At 37.7% G+C, this 12,787-nt stretch overlaps 1 protein-coding gene across 1 annotated transcript in view; it reads left to right on the top strand.

Moving 5' to 3' along the window:
* Positions 1-12,787, top strand: part of GYS2 (glycogen synthase 2) — a 47,717-nt gene that overhangs the window by 17,562 nt on the left and 17,368 nt on the right. The window contains exons 5-6 of the mRNA XM_049821895.1: positions 6,971-7,115; positions 12,328-12,445. Of these exons, the coding sequence (XP_049677852.1) occupies positions 6,971-7,115; positions 12,328-12,445 (263 nt within the window). The remainder of the gene's footprint in view (positions 1-6,970; positions 7,116-12,327; positions 12,446-12,787) is intronic.

Here is a 12,787-nt window from a genome sequence, read left to right as displayed (position 1 = left end):
TATTTCTCTGGATTCCATGATGAGAAAATGCCACTTTAATTCACCTTCCTAGCAAAGTTCAATAGGTGCCACTTGGCATAAGTATAGAAGGTATAAATGTATTCTCAATAGGTGCCACTTGGCATAAGTATAGAAGGTACAGATGTATTCTCTGAAGTAAGCCAGTGAGGTCAGTAGTTTTAGACCAGAGAATACTTTGGCCAGAGTCCCAACCTATTTGGAGTGAACATCAATACCAATGATCAGGCAAAGGTCTGTACAGTGCAGGGTGGCTGACATTTTCTCTAGCACTTCTGTGAACGAAAAACCCAAGTCATCAGCCCCTGTCAGGTGACAAAACTGGAAGGGAAGGTTCCATGTGGTCTTCTGATAGCCCTCATGAACACTGGACCTGCGAAATTTGATGTTCAGCCTTACTAGTCTTTTGGGGAAAGGGAAGAAATGATGTCATGAAGGATTGCCACACTGTGATGCATGATTCTTTACGGACTCCATAAATCATGTAGAGACCTCAACTATAGGCTAACAAAACTCTTTGTTTCGTGAGCTGAGGGCACATGTCAGTCTGTAAGCTGTAAGAGGACATTTTCTGGGGGACTGAAAACCTAGTCAATGTAGTAGATCAGAGCTGTAGATTGCTGGAAGAAAGGAGGGTGCACTACGGATTTAAGACTGTGATGTTGTCTGACTCCTGACCTCTTCCTGAGCCATCTGCTCTTTGCCTCAGTCAGACAGCATACTCCTTCTTATACAACATTACTGTATGAGATTATACAATTCTTATATTCTTACAGTCTTAACTCAGTTCATCTGGACTGGGAGAAATTTAGCTGCCTCTGCTCCAGTGGAAACCTGGGTGTTAAACTCTTTACAGTTTGCACAGGAGCATAGCAAACACCAGAACGAACTGTTGTGTCCTCAGCAGCATGTAACAAACAGATGGGCTGCGTTTGAGCTAAGGAACCCGGAGGCACTAACCATATAACAGCCATTCAGTGTACAGTTTAGTTTCTAGATTTACATTTAAATCACTCTGATACTGGAGAAAGGAAGGGAAGGAAAACAAAAAGAACAAAACAGAAGGTGACTTGCACAATAACTAGTAGTGTGTGATTTTTTAATTTACTTTTAAGCATCTGAAGAACCCTGGATAAATGGCTGGGCCAGAGACTGCTAACCCTACCTACAGGTTACTTACTTGAACCCATCCAAAGTCAACCCTTTCTAATTTCAATAACAAGCAGGGTATGCTATGAGCTTAATTCCCAACAGAAATATTATCATAGATTTAACTATGTTTATGAAGTTTTGTAGATCTAAGTAGTTTAACCGGCAATGCATTTTTTTCCCATTGTCCCCATGTCCAGTGTAGCTTTTACACCAGTGAGAGTAAGGTTATGTTTGTTGCTAAGATAAACTGAATGAAAATAGCTAATCCAGAAGGTAGGAAGTTTTGTGAAAAAAGTTCTGAGCCTGTGGAGCCTTTTTCTCTTCAGGAGGAACTGACTTCTCAGCTGAAGATCAGGAATGTTAATCTTTTATTGCTTTCCCCATTGTTTAAGGGGACTGGCTTTTTTAGGGTTTTTTTTTGGTTGGTTGGTTGGGGTTTTTTTGGTCTCATTTCACCCCTCTAGGGTTTGAAATAGACCAACACCTTTCATAAATTGACTGAGAGACACTGATGATCCAGGCTAGTTCATAGGTGAATAGCCAGTTGTATTGGGAACAGTCTTTTTGGCAAATGATCTAACCTGCAATTTCATCTGAGAGGTGACTATCTGAAATGGTTTTGTGGACCACTGGCCCAGCATAATGAAGAAGTTTGTAAGGTTCAGCCTCTGATGCTTCTTTCTAAAAAATCACCTTGAGTTATAATGGAAAAAGTGCTCTAAGGAGAAGAAAAAAAATTAGCCTCGTTCTTCATTGCCTTTTTCCTTATAAAATGTTGCCCTGCCAATGTGTAACACTTTTATTTAGACCAAGCAACATTCTACATTTGGCTCATACAAGTGCAGCTGAATCTAGTTTGCAAAGTGGTGGAGAATTCTATCCCAAGAAGTCTAAAAGGAAAATCCAATGAAAATTAATAATCAAGAACTTTTATGCTGACAATATAGGATCACAAGCTCTCATTTCATTTAATACACTACTGTCAGTGGCTGCCACTGAGCTCACTGTTATGCAAAGCTGATCCTCTTTGTTAGTAGAGCAGCTAATGGAAATCTGACTTAAGCCAGGAAGTGTAAATTTCATTCTTTTTTGGCATGGCAGAGCTATACCAGAATGAAAGTTCTATCTGCACAAGGTAACAATCAATGGGTGTTAAATTTGACGTAAACCGGATTTGAAAAAGAGTAATTCTTACATAATTCAGACAATGGGAGCAGTGAGATTATGCTAGAAGTGAGGATCATTCCATTCTACCTTTTGGTAGATAAGGAATTTGCATTTCAGGCCTATCTCTGCTCCTGATTCCACTGCTGAATCACCTTGTGAACTTGAATGCACCACTGATTTTAAAGACCAGAAGAGATAATTTCATTCTCTGCCTAAAATCCTCAGCTAAAAATTCATACATCAAACCTATACCTTTTATTTGAGATACAAACTGCTTACAAAAACATTACCCAGTCTTGAGGTAAGGTTCAAGTGGTGAGGGGAATCTATATCATTTATGCAAAGGTGTCACAAAGTTACTCATTATCAAAACTACGTATTTTAATTCCAGTTTAAATTTGTCTTGGTTTAACTTCTGTTGGCTTTTATCATACTTTTTTTTTTTTCTTTATGAAAGCATAGTCTAGTATCAGTATCTAGACATTGTATGCAGACTGTGACAAATAATTTATCTGTGTTTCAGGAAAGTATTTACATAGCTAGCATAGTCTTTCCTCCTTTTCCACTCTCAAATATTCTTCTTGTGCTTTTGTAAATCCTTTGCAATTTGTATTTTTCATTTTGAAGTAGGAATGTCTGCTTTGGATTTATTACTTCAGTGACTGTTCACTGTTTCCAAGAGAAACATAATGCTAGTATCCCATAACTGCTTGATATTTTCTTCTTTATGCATTCAAAGATCGTCTTAGCTGTCTTCAACAGAATGTCATACTGGGAGGTTCAGTGATTACCTACTGTGCCCCCTAACATGCTAAATTTTAAGACATGAATGAAATGTTATGCTCATCACATGGATCCATAGAAAGGACAGAAATGAGCTGAAATTTTTCCTCAAAATTGCATTGCAGCAAATGCAAGTTTTACTCGAAAGCATTATGCCTGCGGAACACCTTCCTGTTTTGCTTTGAAATTAGAGTTGCCTTATAAGGGAGGCATTTTCTCCTCTAATTTTTGCCATCATGTAAATTCTAATAATCTGCTTGGTTTCTAACAGTCAGAGTCAGAGGGGTTCCTCACTGGGAGTAGCAGTGGAATATTTACAGGGAAGTGACTACTGAAGTCATTAGTCTTTAAAAGTCACTGAGGGAAGAAGCAGTTGGACTCAATGATCTTAAGGGTCTAAATGGTTCTATAAACAGTTAATCCTACTTAGATCTGTTTTTCTTTTGATGCAGCTTTCATTTGTGGCTTTGCTAGTGTTCCCATTTGCTGATAACGGCAAACAAACAAAAGTAAGCATGACGTACTTTACAGGTATTTTGCTCTGCTCTTGCTGAACGTGAACACTACGGAACATAGTTCAGAGGAGCCTGAGCTAGGATGGACAAGTGTTCAGACAGCAGAGCCAATTGCTGAGCAGAAACGTTGGTTTGGGGGTGAAGAGCAAACTAGCTGCGCTGGTGTTCTGCTTCTTTTTGGCATATTGGCTCAACACAGTGCCATGCCCCATGATGCCTCTTGTTCTGGAGCTTATACTGTCACAGCAAGCTCAGCTTGTCTTTGCACAGTACTGTGTGGACTAAATTTGTCTCCTGCACTGTCTCATCAATTAAGTTCCATTTAACCTGCCCTTCAACTTGTCTAAGGCTTATTTTCTGAAGTCACTTATCTAGCCTGCTCAGAAGTGCGCAATGAGGTTTCCTACTCCACACTATTAATGAGGTCAAAGGTCAAGATCTTGCTTTACCAGTTGATAGAGGAAACTGCTGGAGAGTGAGAGCAAATGAAATGTGAGAACTCTGTGACCTTGGTTTATACTTGCTAATAGACATGGAATTGTGTACCTTTGAAAAAGCATGCCAAAAGTCATGCAAGCATGTGCAAAATAAAATATTTCCCATTTCCAGAAGATGAAAAAATGAATAGCAATAAAGAAATAAACATCAGTATGTGTATGTCTTAAATGTGTAAAATGCTTTTGTGCAATCAAAGAAAAAAGCTGGCAAGAAATAAGCCATAGTGCTTTGAACAATACTTTTGTGAACCTTTTTCCCAGTAGTGTTGGAGGGAGTGTTTATCTACAGTTAGTGAACATGTCCCAAATTTAGTTTTTAATTACATTTTGTAAAGAACCCATTCTTGGTGAGAAAGGGAAAAAAGAACAAAAACCTTTTAAAGTTTGGCCAGCTATTTGTTTGCTAGTGATTTTTAAATTATTTTTAATACAAAGTCAGATATATTTGAAAAAACTTCTATAGTTTTGACTGTGCAGTGGTACCCCATCCCATTTGTGTGTTTGCCCAGCATGCTAAAGATCTGTCCCATTTTGTATCTTTGGTACACAGAATCGTTGAAGAATCATAATGATTTTTGGCTTTGTTACTGTTCAATATGCAGCTTCCTACCTTGTTTATAACATGTAATTAAGATTTCTGCTCTGAAGAACATATCTGTGATTTTCTTAAGAGCTGTTTTGCAGCATTTATCAGTGGTATGTGTATGCTCCAGAAATATTAATTAATTAGTTTACCACACTCATATGAGGGGAGGTAGCTACATCATGCACATTTTTTTAGGGAAGCTTTTACTGGAGTTAGCAGTACCAAGTACTTTATAACCTCAGAGCATAGGTCCAGTGGATTTCAGATGTAGATGTGAATGCTCAACACTTCAACAGATCAGACTCAAAGATATCAAGGTAGTCTCCCAGAAAAGGAGGAATACACAGTTAAGAACTGCATGTGAGTTGGATTAGGGTAAGCGAAGCATCAGGTTAGAGATCTGTGGCACTCAAAGGAGTCAAATTAATTCACTTTTATTTTTCTCTTCCTCTACCCTCCTGCTCTGTGCTTTTTCTAACATTCAACCTGTGTGACAAATGAGATGTATGTTCTAGAGAAAAGATCTTCTTTTGTGACACAGTTGTATTTCACGCACCAAAATTCTCATGGGGAATGTGGTAAATACAATATATGATGATACAACTGGAAAATGGTATCATAATGTATAGCATATTATGTGGTAAAGCATATTTCCTAGCTTTTCTAAAAATATCTTTGGCAAGTTTAGAAACTCTTGACATATAGAATCATCGATACCAAAAGAAAGCATCTAGTTTCTCTAGGACTTTTTAGCCAAGATTTTTCAAGACTCCTTTTTTGATCACAGTAGGGTGGCATTTTCAACTAATATCGTGGAAGCCACTTTCCCACCAGCAGCATAGCACCACTGCAAAATTAGGGTCCTCAGTGGATAAAAGCACTTAAGTTTCTTAGCAAAACAGTTGTAAGATATCTATATCTACGTATATATATATACACCTGAGTAAAAATGAAAAATTATTTGCTTAAATCTTGTTCCCCAAAATGGTTCACATTTGCTGAAATTTCTTAAAATATGTTCTATACCAACCTTAAGCGTGTACTCAGCATGAGAAGTCGTGGGCTAAATAGCTTTACTTCTGGCTAAGTTCTAAAGTACTAGAAGCAACTAGCCGTGGCAAAGGTCAGAGTGTCCTAACTATAGAAAGTGCTGTCTGCCCAGCCTATAAGGATGGTTAAATCTATTATGGTCAATGAAGTTACAGAGTCAAATGCAATCAAAATCAGACTGGGCACCTAGCATTAGGCATTGATAATGACAGAGCTCATTGAGAGTCATTGTCACTCTCCATGTAACTCACACAGTCTATTTGGTGCCCATGCTGTTGACCTTAGGAGGTCAACGCTTCTGTTCCCAGAAGTAAAACATCATGTAAGACTAAGAGGATTGTTATTTAATTGTAATCATTGGCACACCATTAGCATTATTCTTTTTTAGATTACATTGTAGCAATTTTGCAGTAGACATCATTAGTGAACATTCAAACCCTTAAGCATGGGCTCAATAGGTATTGTGCATTTTCTTCCCATGAGGATAACATAAGCTCAGTAAAAAAAGGGGTAGCTGCAAGGTTTAAAGGTGATTTAGAAATACTTTGGGTTTGGGGATTGTCTTATCTAGCAGTTTAACTGCCTCTAGAAATTAGTGGAGTTCAAATGAAGTAAAGGGAGCAGCAAATAAGAGTGGTGGAGTTGAAGAAAGAACATCTCTGAGTAGGAGAAAATATCTCATTTACTATTTTCTTTGTTCCCTTGGGATTTGTGGCCAAGTCCTTACATCCAATCTCTCCACCACAGCTCCATTTCTCTCTTGCCTACTCATGATTCCCACCATTCTACGTAGTCCCCAGGTTCTCTCCTCATCCCCACTCCTTTTTTCTTCTCTCCCCTATACCTTCAGTGACCAGCAACTTCCCTGCTCTCCCAAGTTTTGCAACAAGCCCAGGCAAGATGCAGCATGGCATATTGCCAGCCAGCAGGCCAAATAACACAGATCCTTACCTTTCATGGGATCATTAATCTAGGTCTCCTTCCAATGCAGAGCTGCCATTTTTTCACAAATATGCGGGAACTGAGACCTCTCTTGCTCTTTCAAACTCTTAGAAGTCGATAAAATGGTTCAAAAAACAGAAAGATAAGCCAATCACATGTTTCTTATTCCATGGGGAAATCAAGCTTAAGAAAGACCTTGTGGTAATAAGTCTGATGAGCATATCACACAGGTGTCTTTTGTTTGTTTTATTATTTAACAGTTTGACATTGACAAGGAAGCGGGAGAGAGACAGATTTACCATCGGTACTGTATGGAACGGGCATCTGTACATTGTGCCCATGTGTTTACCACAGTCTCACAGATAACAGCTATAGAAGCAGAACATATGCTTAAAAGAAATCCTGGTAAGACCTGAATTGTTTTCTTATTATATTTCTTCCAAGTACCTACATTTCCTCAGACTGAATGAAAATAATAGAGAGGTATACAAACATGAAGAGCAAGGACACATGCATAGATATGTCTGGCTACACTACAAAGAATAACCAATTTTCAAAAGAAGATAATATCACTTGAAAAACATTCTAGTAGCATATGTAATCCAGAAGACATCAGGTTCAGCACCTTTTAATAAATGCTTTCAGTACCATTTCAGGAGAGCATTAGTTTAACTCCATGGAGGTTAGGCTTTCTTTGCAAGGACATCTCAGCTTCAGGAGTTTTGCCTATAGCAGGGTTTCCAGTGATGGTAATGTATTCAGGTCAACTGACAAAAGCAGAAGCTGGAACCTTTGTAATACATTTCACCAGCTTTTACAGTGTGAGATTTGTTGCTTTGCTGGAGGTGAGTGATACATTCTTTTAGAAATGTAGCAAAAAAGTTTCATATGCAAAACAGAATGTTGGATAAGTTTTACTTTCCAGTGCTAATGCTGGTTTTCTTTACTTAATATTGAAAGAGGTGAGAAGGCAAAAAACAAACTGTAAATCAATACAGTTTGTTTCCCTGTATCTCTCACACCTAGGAGTAGCAGTGTGGTTGTGGTCATCATGATCTTAGGACCTAACCATGATAAGTTTCATAGATAGATATAATATTTTCTATTAGACCAACCAGTACAGTTTGAAAGAATAGTCAAGATATGTGCCCAAGAGTTTGTCTGATTTTCCCCTTTGTATTCGTCTCATAAAATACGGAACTTACCAACAAAACTTGTTGTGTTACATGCATGGAGTTTGAATAAGGTCATGAACCCAGTTTGATGTGTCATTAAAGTTGTCTTTAAATCAGCACAGTGCTTTGTAAGGACAAGCCACAGTACTCCATCTGCAGGTAAGCATCATGGGGGAAAAACTGCACAACAATTTTGAGACTATTTAGGTGTGTTCACAGTTTGGTTGTTTGTTTTAAGTATAGCAATGCTCAAATGACTTTGAGTTTTTTTGATTTGCTTATTCTTTGTAGATTTTTTTTTTTTTTAGGTGAATCCCAGTGCTAATTATAGTTTGGGACTGTTATTCCTGTTAACTTCAATGCTTCAAGCCACATTGTGATTCATGCATCAGGATAAAAGAGTTGTCCATTGGATCCTTTGCCTCATTCCTGACTAACTGTCAATAGGATGATGAACTTAGAAGTTTTTTTCCTTTTTATTTAAAACATGAAAGCCATGTCCCACGATGGGACATCTCTGAAAGGTCTTGTTTTTTATCAAGTACAGAGCACTTGACCTATGAGAATCAGACTTTTGAAGCTGCTTTATATTGCCATGTGGCTTCTCCCCACTTTGAAAATGATAGTTTATGTTTTAAGATTTTAGGAGACTGAAATGAGTCTGAGTGGGAGAGAAAATCTGCAGACTGCTCACAGATAGAATGTCAGTTGAAGCTGAAGAGAATTCTATGCACAGAGATTCATAGGCCTGAGCTTTTTTTTGTTATTCTTGCAGCTTTGAAGAAACCAAGTAAATATATTTAATGTTTGGGTTAAAAAATTGTTGACATATCATGCTTCATGTTGACAGAGCTAGAAAGAAATTCAATAGGAATTGGTACCCCAAATCCTAGGAGACAATTGTAAGTGGAAAATATATTCTGATGGGAATAAGTACTTTAATAGTTTCTTTGAATCTTAGACCACAACTAAACTGTGTAGAAGTCTATTCTCATACTATTTATTCTCTCTGAAGTTGTGAAATCAACATAGACATTGGCTGTTCAGAAAGGTCAGCAATCCTTCAGTAGATCATTAAGCTTGAATTCTGCAAAAGAACATGAATACTGAAAGAATGTGTACACTTCTCAATCCACTTTAAAAATAAACTTTTTAAAAGGGAATGCAGAATTGGCACAACTAACTTCTATTTGCATTAGAATTTATTGAGAGGTAAACTTTGTAACAAAGTTGTTAACTAAAAATAACTGAGGAAATATGTTAAGTAGAGCAGTCTTTGCTACTTCTTATTAACATTGAACTTGGATTATAATTTAAATTGTAAATCTTATCACTTGGAAAAGCCCCTTTAAAAGTCAGTAGACACGATTGCATAGAGAGCTTTTGCACCAGGACAAAGGCCGATTTGCCAGTCTAAACCTGGCAGATGACTGCTTGCATTACACTGATTTCACTTGCTGCTGTTGTTATTTGATCAATAATTTTTCAAAATATATTTGTTAAAAGTTTGCGTATCTGATGTTGAACCTGTTTGCTTTGACATATCATGCAAGATTCTGTCAGTGATCATGTTATATTGCTGTGATTTGGAAACTGATATTATTCTAATATTTTCATTCAGGTATAAAACCTGTTTCTCACTAGCAGTAGAGAAGACTTTGAATCAAAATTCCAAGAGACTTAGGTATCAGTTAAGATCTAGATCTAGACTTTCTATCTGCATATATTTGATCAAAATCATAGAAGCAAACTCTGAAGAAGTATGAGTCAACCCTGAATCTTAGTGGGCATGGTGGTGTTGGGTTGACAGTTGGACTTGATGATCTTAAAGGTCTTTTCCAACCTAAACAATTCTATGATTCTCACTGACTTACCAACAGAAAACAGCACACTGTGCTATTATTACTTAAATCAATGCCAGTTTATATCCTATAAATACAGAAGTCAAATAATTCTAATTTGACCTACTTGGGACAATTTTAAAACAAAAATGTCATTAATTCATTAAACAACAAAAAAAACCAAACCACTTAAACTAGGAACAAAGCTCCCTTTCATCACTTCTTCCCTAGGGCAAGGGCACATTGCCTCACACATATTCAAAATATTATTGTATGTTGAGCAGAAATAGTGAACTGAGTGCTTTGGGCTACCATGTCTGTTCTGTACCTCAAAGCCTTCAATAAGAGATGGATTGAGCCCCAATCCTGATGAAAAGGTAAATGAAGCTGGAGTTGAATCAAAGAACATGGGAGTAGGTTATATGCAGGCTGATGATGATGGGTGAGTGTCCAAAACTCCCTGATAAATAAATGCAAAAGAGTGGATGGAAACTGGTCGGAAATACCGAGTCAAGGATTCTTACTTTATTGGGAAGAGCTTGAAATGGTTACAGTCTCAAAGATATGTCCTGCATGAGCCAGTTCTTCCATGCTGATCAAGAAGCAGGTCAGAGGAAGGAGAAGATACGTTGTTGGTGAAGACAAAGAGAAATGGAGGGTGTTTCTGCTCTGTTGGCTCCTCCACTCATATGCGGCCACACAGGTCTTTGTTCAGAGCAGCTCCTAGTGCTGGGCAGCAGAAGATAAGAACACAAGTTTTCTTGTCAGGCCCACCAAGACTCTCATTTCTTGACACCGAGAACGAAATCCTAAGGAACTAACAAGTAAAGATTTCCTAGTAAAGGCTGGTCTTTAGTTTTAAATGTGGTATTTCATCACAGATCCATCAAAATTTTCGGTATTTCATGGTTACCAATAAAGGTTATACTTTTATTTACTGATGTTTAACCTGGAGAGTCTCAAAACACTTTACAAGATAAAGATTAATCAGAGATCGCTTACCTGGCAGGGAAATCCATACACTGCTAAAGTAGACTGTAAATTTCAAGGAAGTCATTAAAAATGGCCATGGCATTTGCATGAAAAATGTCAGGCAAGTATATTGGACAGCATATGGAGAACTGATTGTATTTATTTTAAGGTCATCTTGATATGTAATCAACCAAAGGAACCATAGATGTTTTAAAGACATCTCCATAAGCCTCTCCAGAAATAACAGACAGTTTTGTATTAGGTCAGATGCTTAATGCTAGACATGCAAACCTCTGCTTTTGGGGGAAGGGATGGGAAACCCTGAATGTCAGGCATCCTTGACTGAAAGACCACAATAGAAGTAACATTCAAGTCCTGTTATCACTGGCAAGCAAGAGGCTGTACCCCCATCAGTAAACCTGATGTATGGGCGGAGTTAACCATGTGCACCGAGAACAAAGGAGATGCTATTTTGTTTGTATGAACCACGTGTGGAGGGAATGATACCTTACTGAAGGTCCTTTGGATGATGCATAGAACTTTTAAAATTACTACGGTTAATGGTTGTGGTTACTAGACACCTGATGACACTTGCCAGGAGAACAAGCATTAAATCGGCACCAGTGCATCCTCTAATAATTAGTATTTCTTGCTTCTTTGAAGATTCTATGTATTTGAAGAATCTCTGGTATCATAAATTAGTATAGGTCTATTTAAGTCAGTTGTGTTAGTATGAAATACATCTGCTGAGGAACTGACCTTCCCTTTCCTTTCTATACATGGATTTCATAAGCCAACTCAAAGAAAAGAAAATGGCATTCTTTCCATTTACTTCAACTAGATTTAGGGCAAGCCTTTAAACAGCTGCTGTGCTCTACCAGAAAGGTGAAGAGTGACTGAATTTCAGTGTTGGCTGGAACAAGCTATGTCTATCCTCTGTGTATATTCTATAACTCTACCTTAGAAGATACTGGAAATGAAAAAAAAAATAATTGTAAGATGCTTTGGAATCCTTGAGGAGAGCAGCCATAAAAGTGTAAAGCGTACTATTCTGTGGCTATTTTTAGGAGAAATCCAACAGATTACTGAAAGGTCGTCTTTTTAAAAAAGGTTTCTTATCTTCCCCCTTTTCTGGTAAATCTTCAGAAGTCTTACAGAACAGACCTCTCCTGTGCCATGCAGGAAACAAGTGCATAATACAGCACAGTTTCTGCTTTCATGAGCTTTCAATCTATAGTAATAAAGCAGGCAACAGTGATACAAGAATAAAGAGGTAAAGGGCATATTGCACAAAAAACATATGGCTAAATGGAGACATTACTTAAGTCTTGACAGTACAAAAGGGTATGGGGAGACCTCGGTGTTCAGCAGGGTCTATGCTAATGTTGAGTACAGGTCAAAATGGTACAAAGCCACTTCAATGCTATAGACAGTGGAGTGCCACATGCAATAGCTTTGTGGAGTAAGCTGGTGGAGACCATTGTGTTAGACAGTGCTGTTCCCTATGCATGAGTAATAAGGGTACCTAACCTGTTCACATACTGACAACTGAAAGACACGTTGGTTCTTTCCTTAAAGATTTCTCTGACTCTGAAGATGTCTACCTCTGCCTTTTCTCTGCTTTTCCAGATGTTGTCACCCCAAATGGCTTGAACATTAAGAAATTTTCAGCAATGCATGAGTTTCAGAATTTGCATTCCATGTACAAGGCTAGGATCCAAGAGTTCATTCGAGGTCATTTCTATGGGTATGCTTTTACTTTTCAAAAATTAGCAATGGTTGTCCAACACTATTTAAAGCAAGAACCAAAGCAGAAAGACTAACACATACTTCATAGAGAAGTCAAAATGTTACCAACTTATACAAATATCTGTCTGGGATTTCTCAGTCAGAAGATAAATGAATTTTAGATACTGGTTCTAACTCTGCTTAATAGATTGTGGGATCAGGCAGAAGGTATTGATTTTTTCATCATTTATCCAAGATGCAGTTTATCCGATTAAGATAGTCAATTTGAAGAACAGCAGAAAAGCCTCACTTTCATTATTTTCCTGGGATAATAAATTGCTCCAGAATAGAAAGCTGTTGT

Source organism: Accipiter gentilis, chromosome 18, assembly GCF_929443795.1.
Source record: "Accipiter gentilis chromosome 18, bAccGen1.1, whole genome shotgun sequence".
NCBI lineage: Eukaryota > Metazoa > Chordata > Aves > Accipitriformes > Accipitridae > Astur > Astur gentilis.
This window is presented reverse-complemented; position numbering and strand designations above follow the sequence as displayed.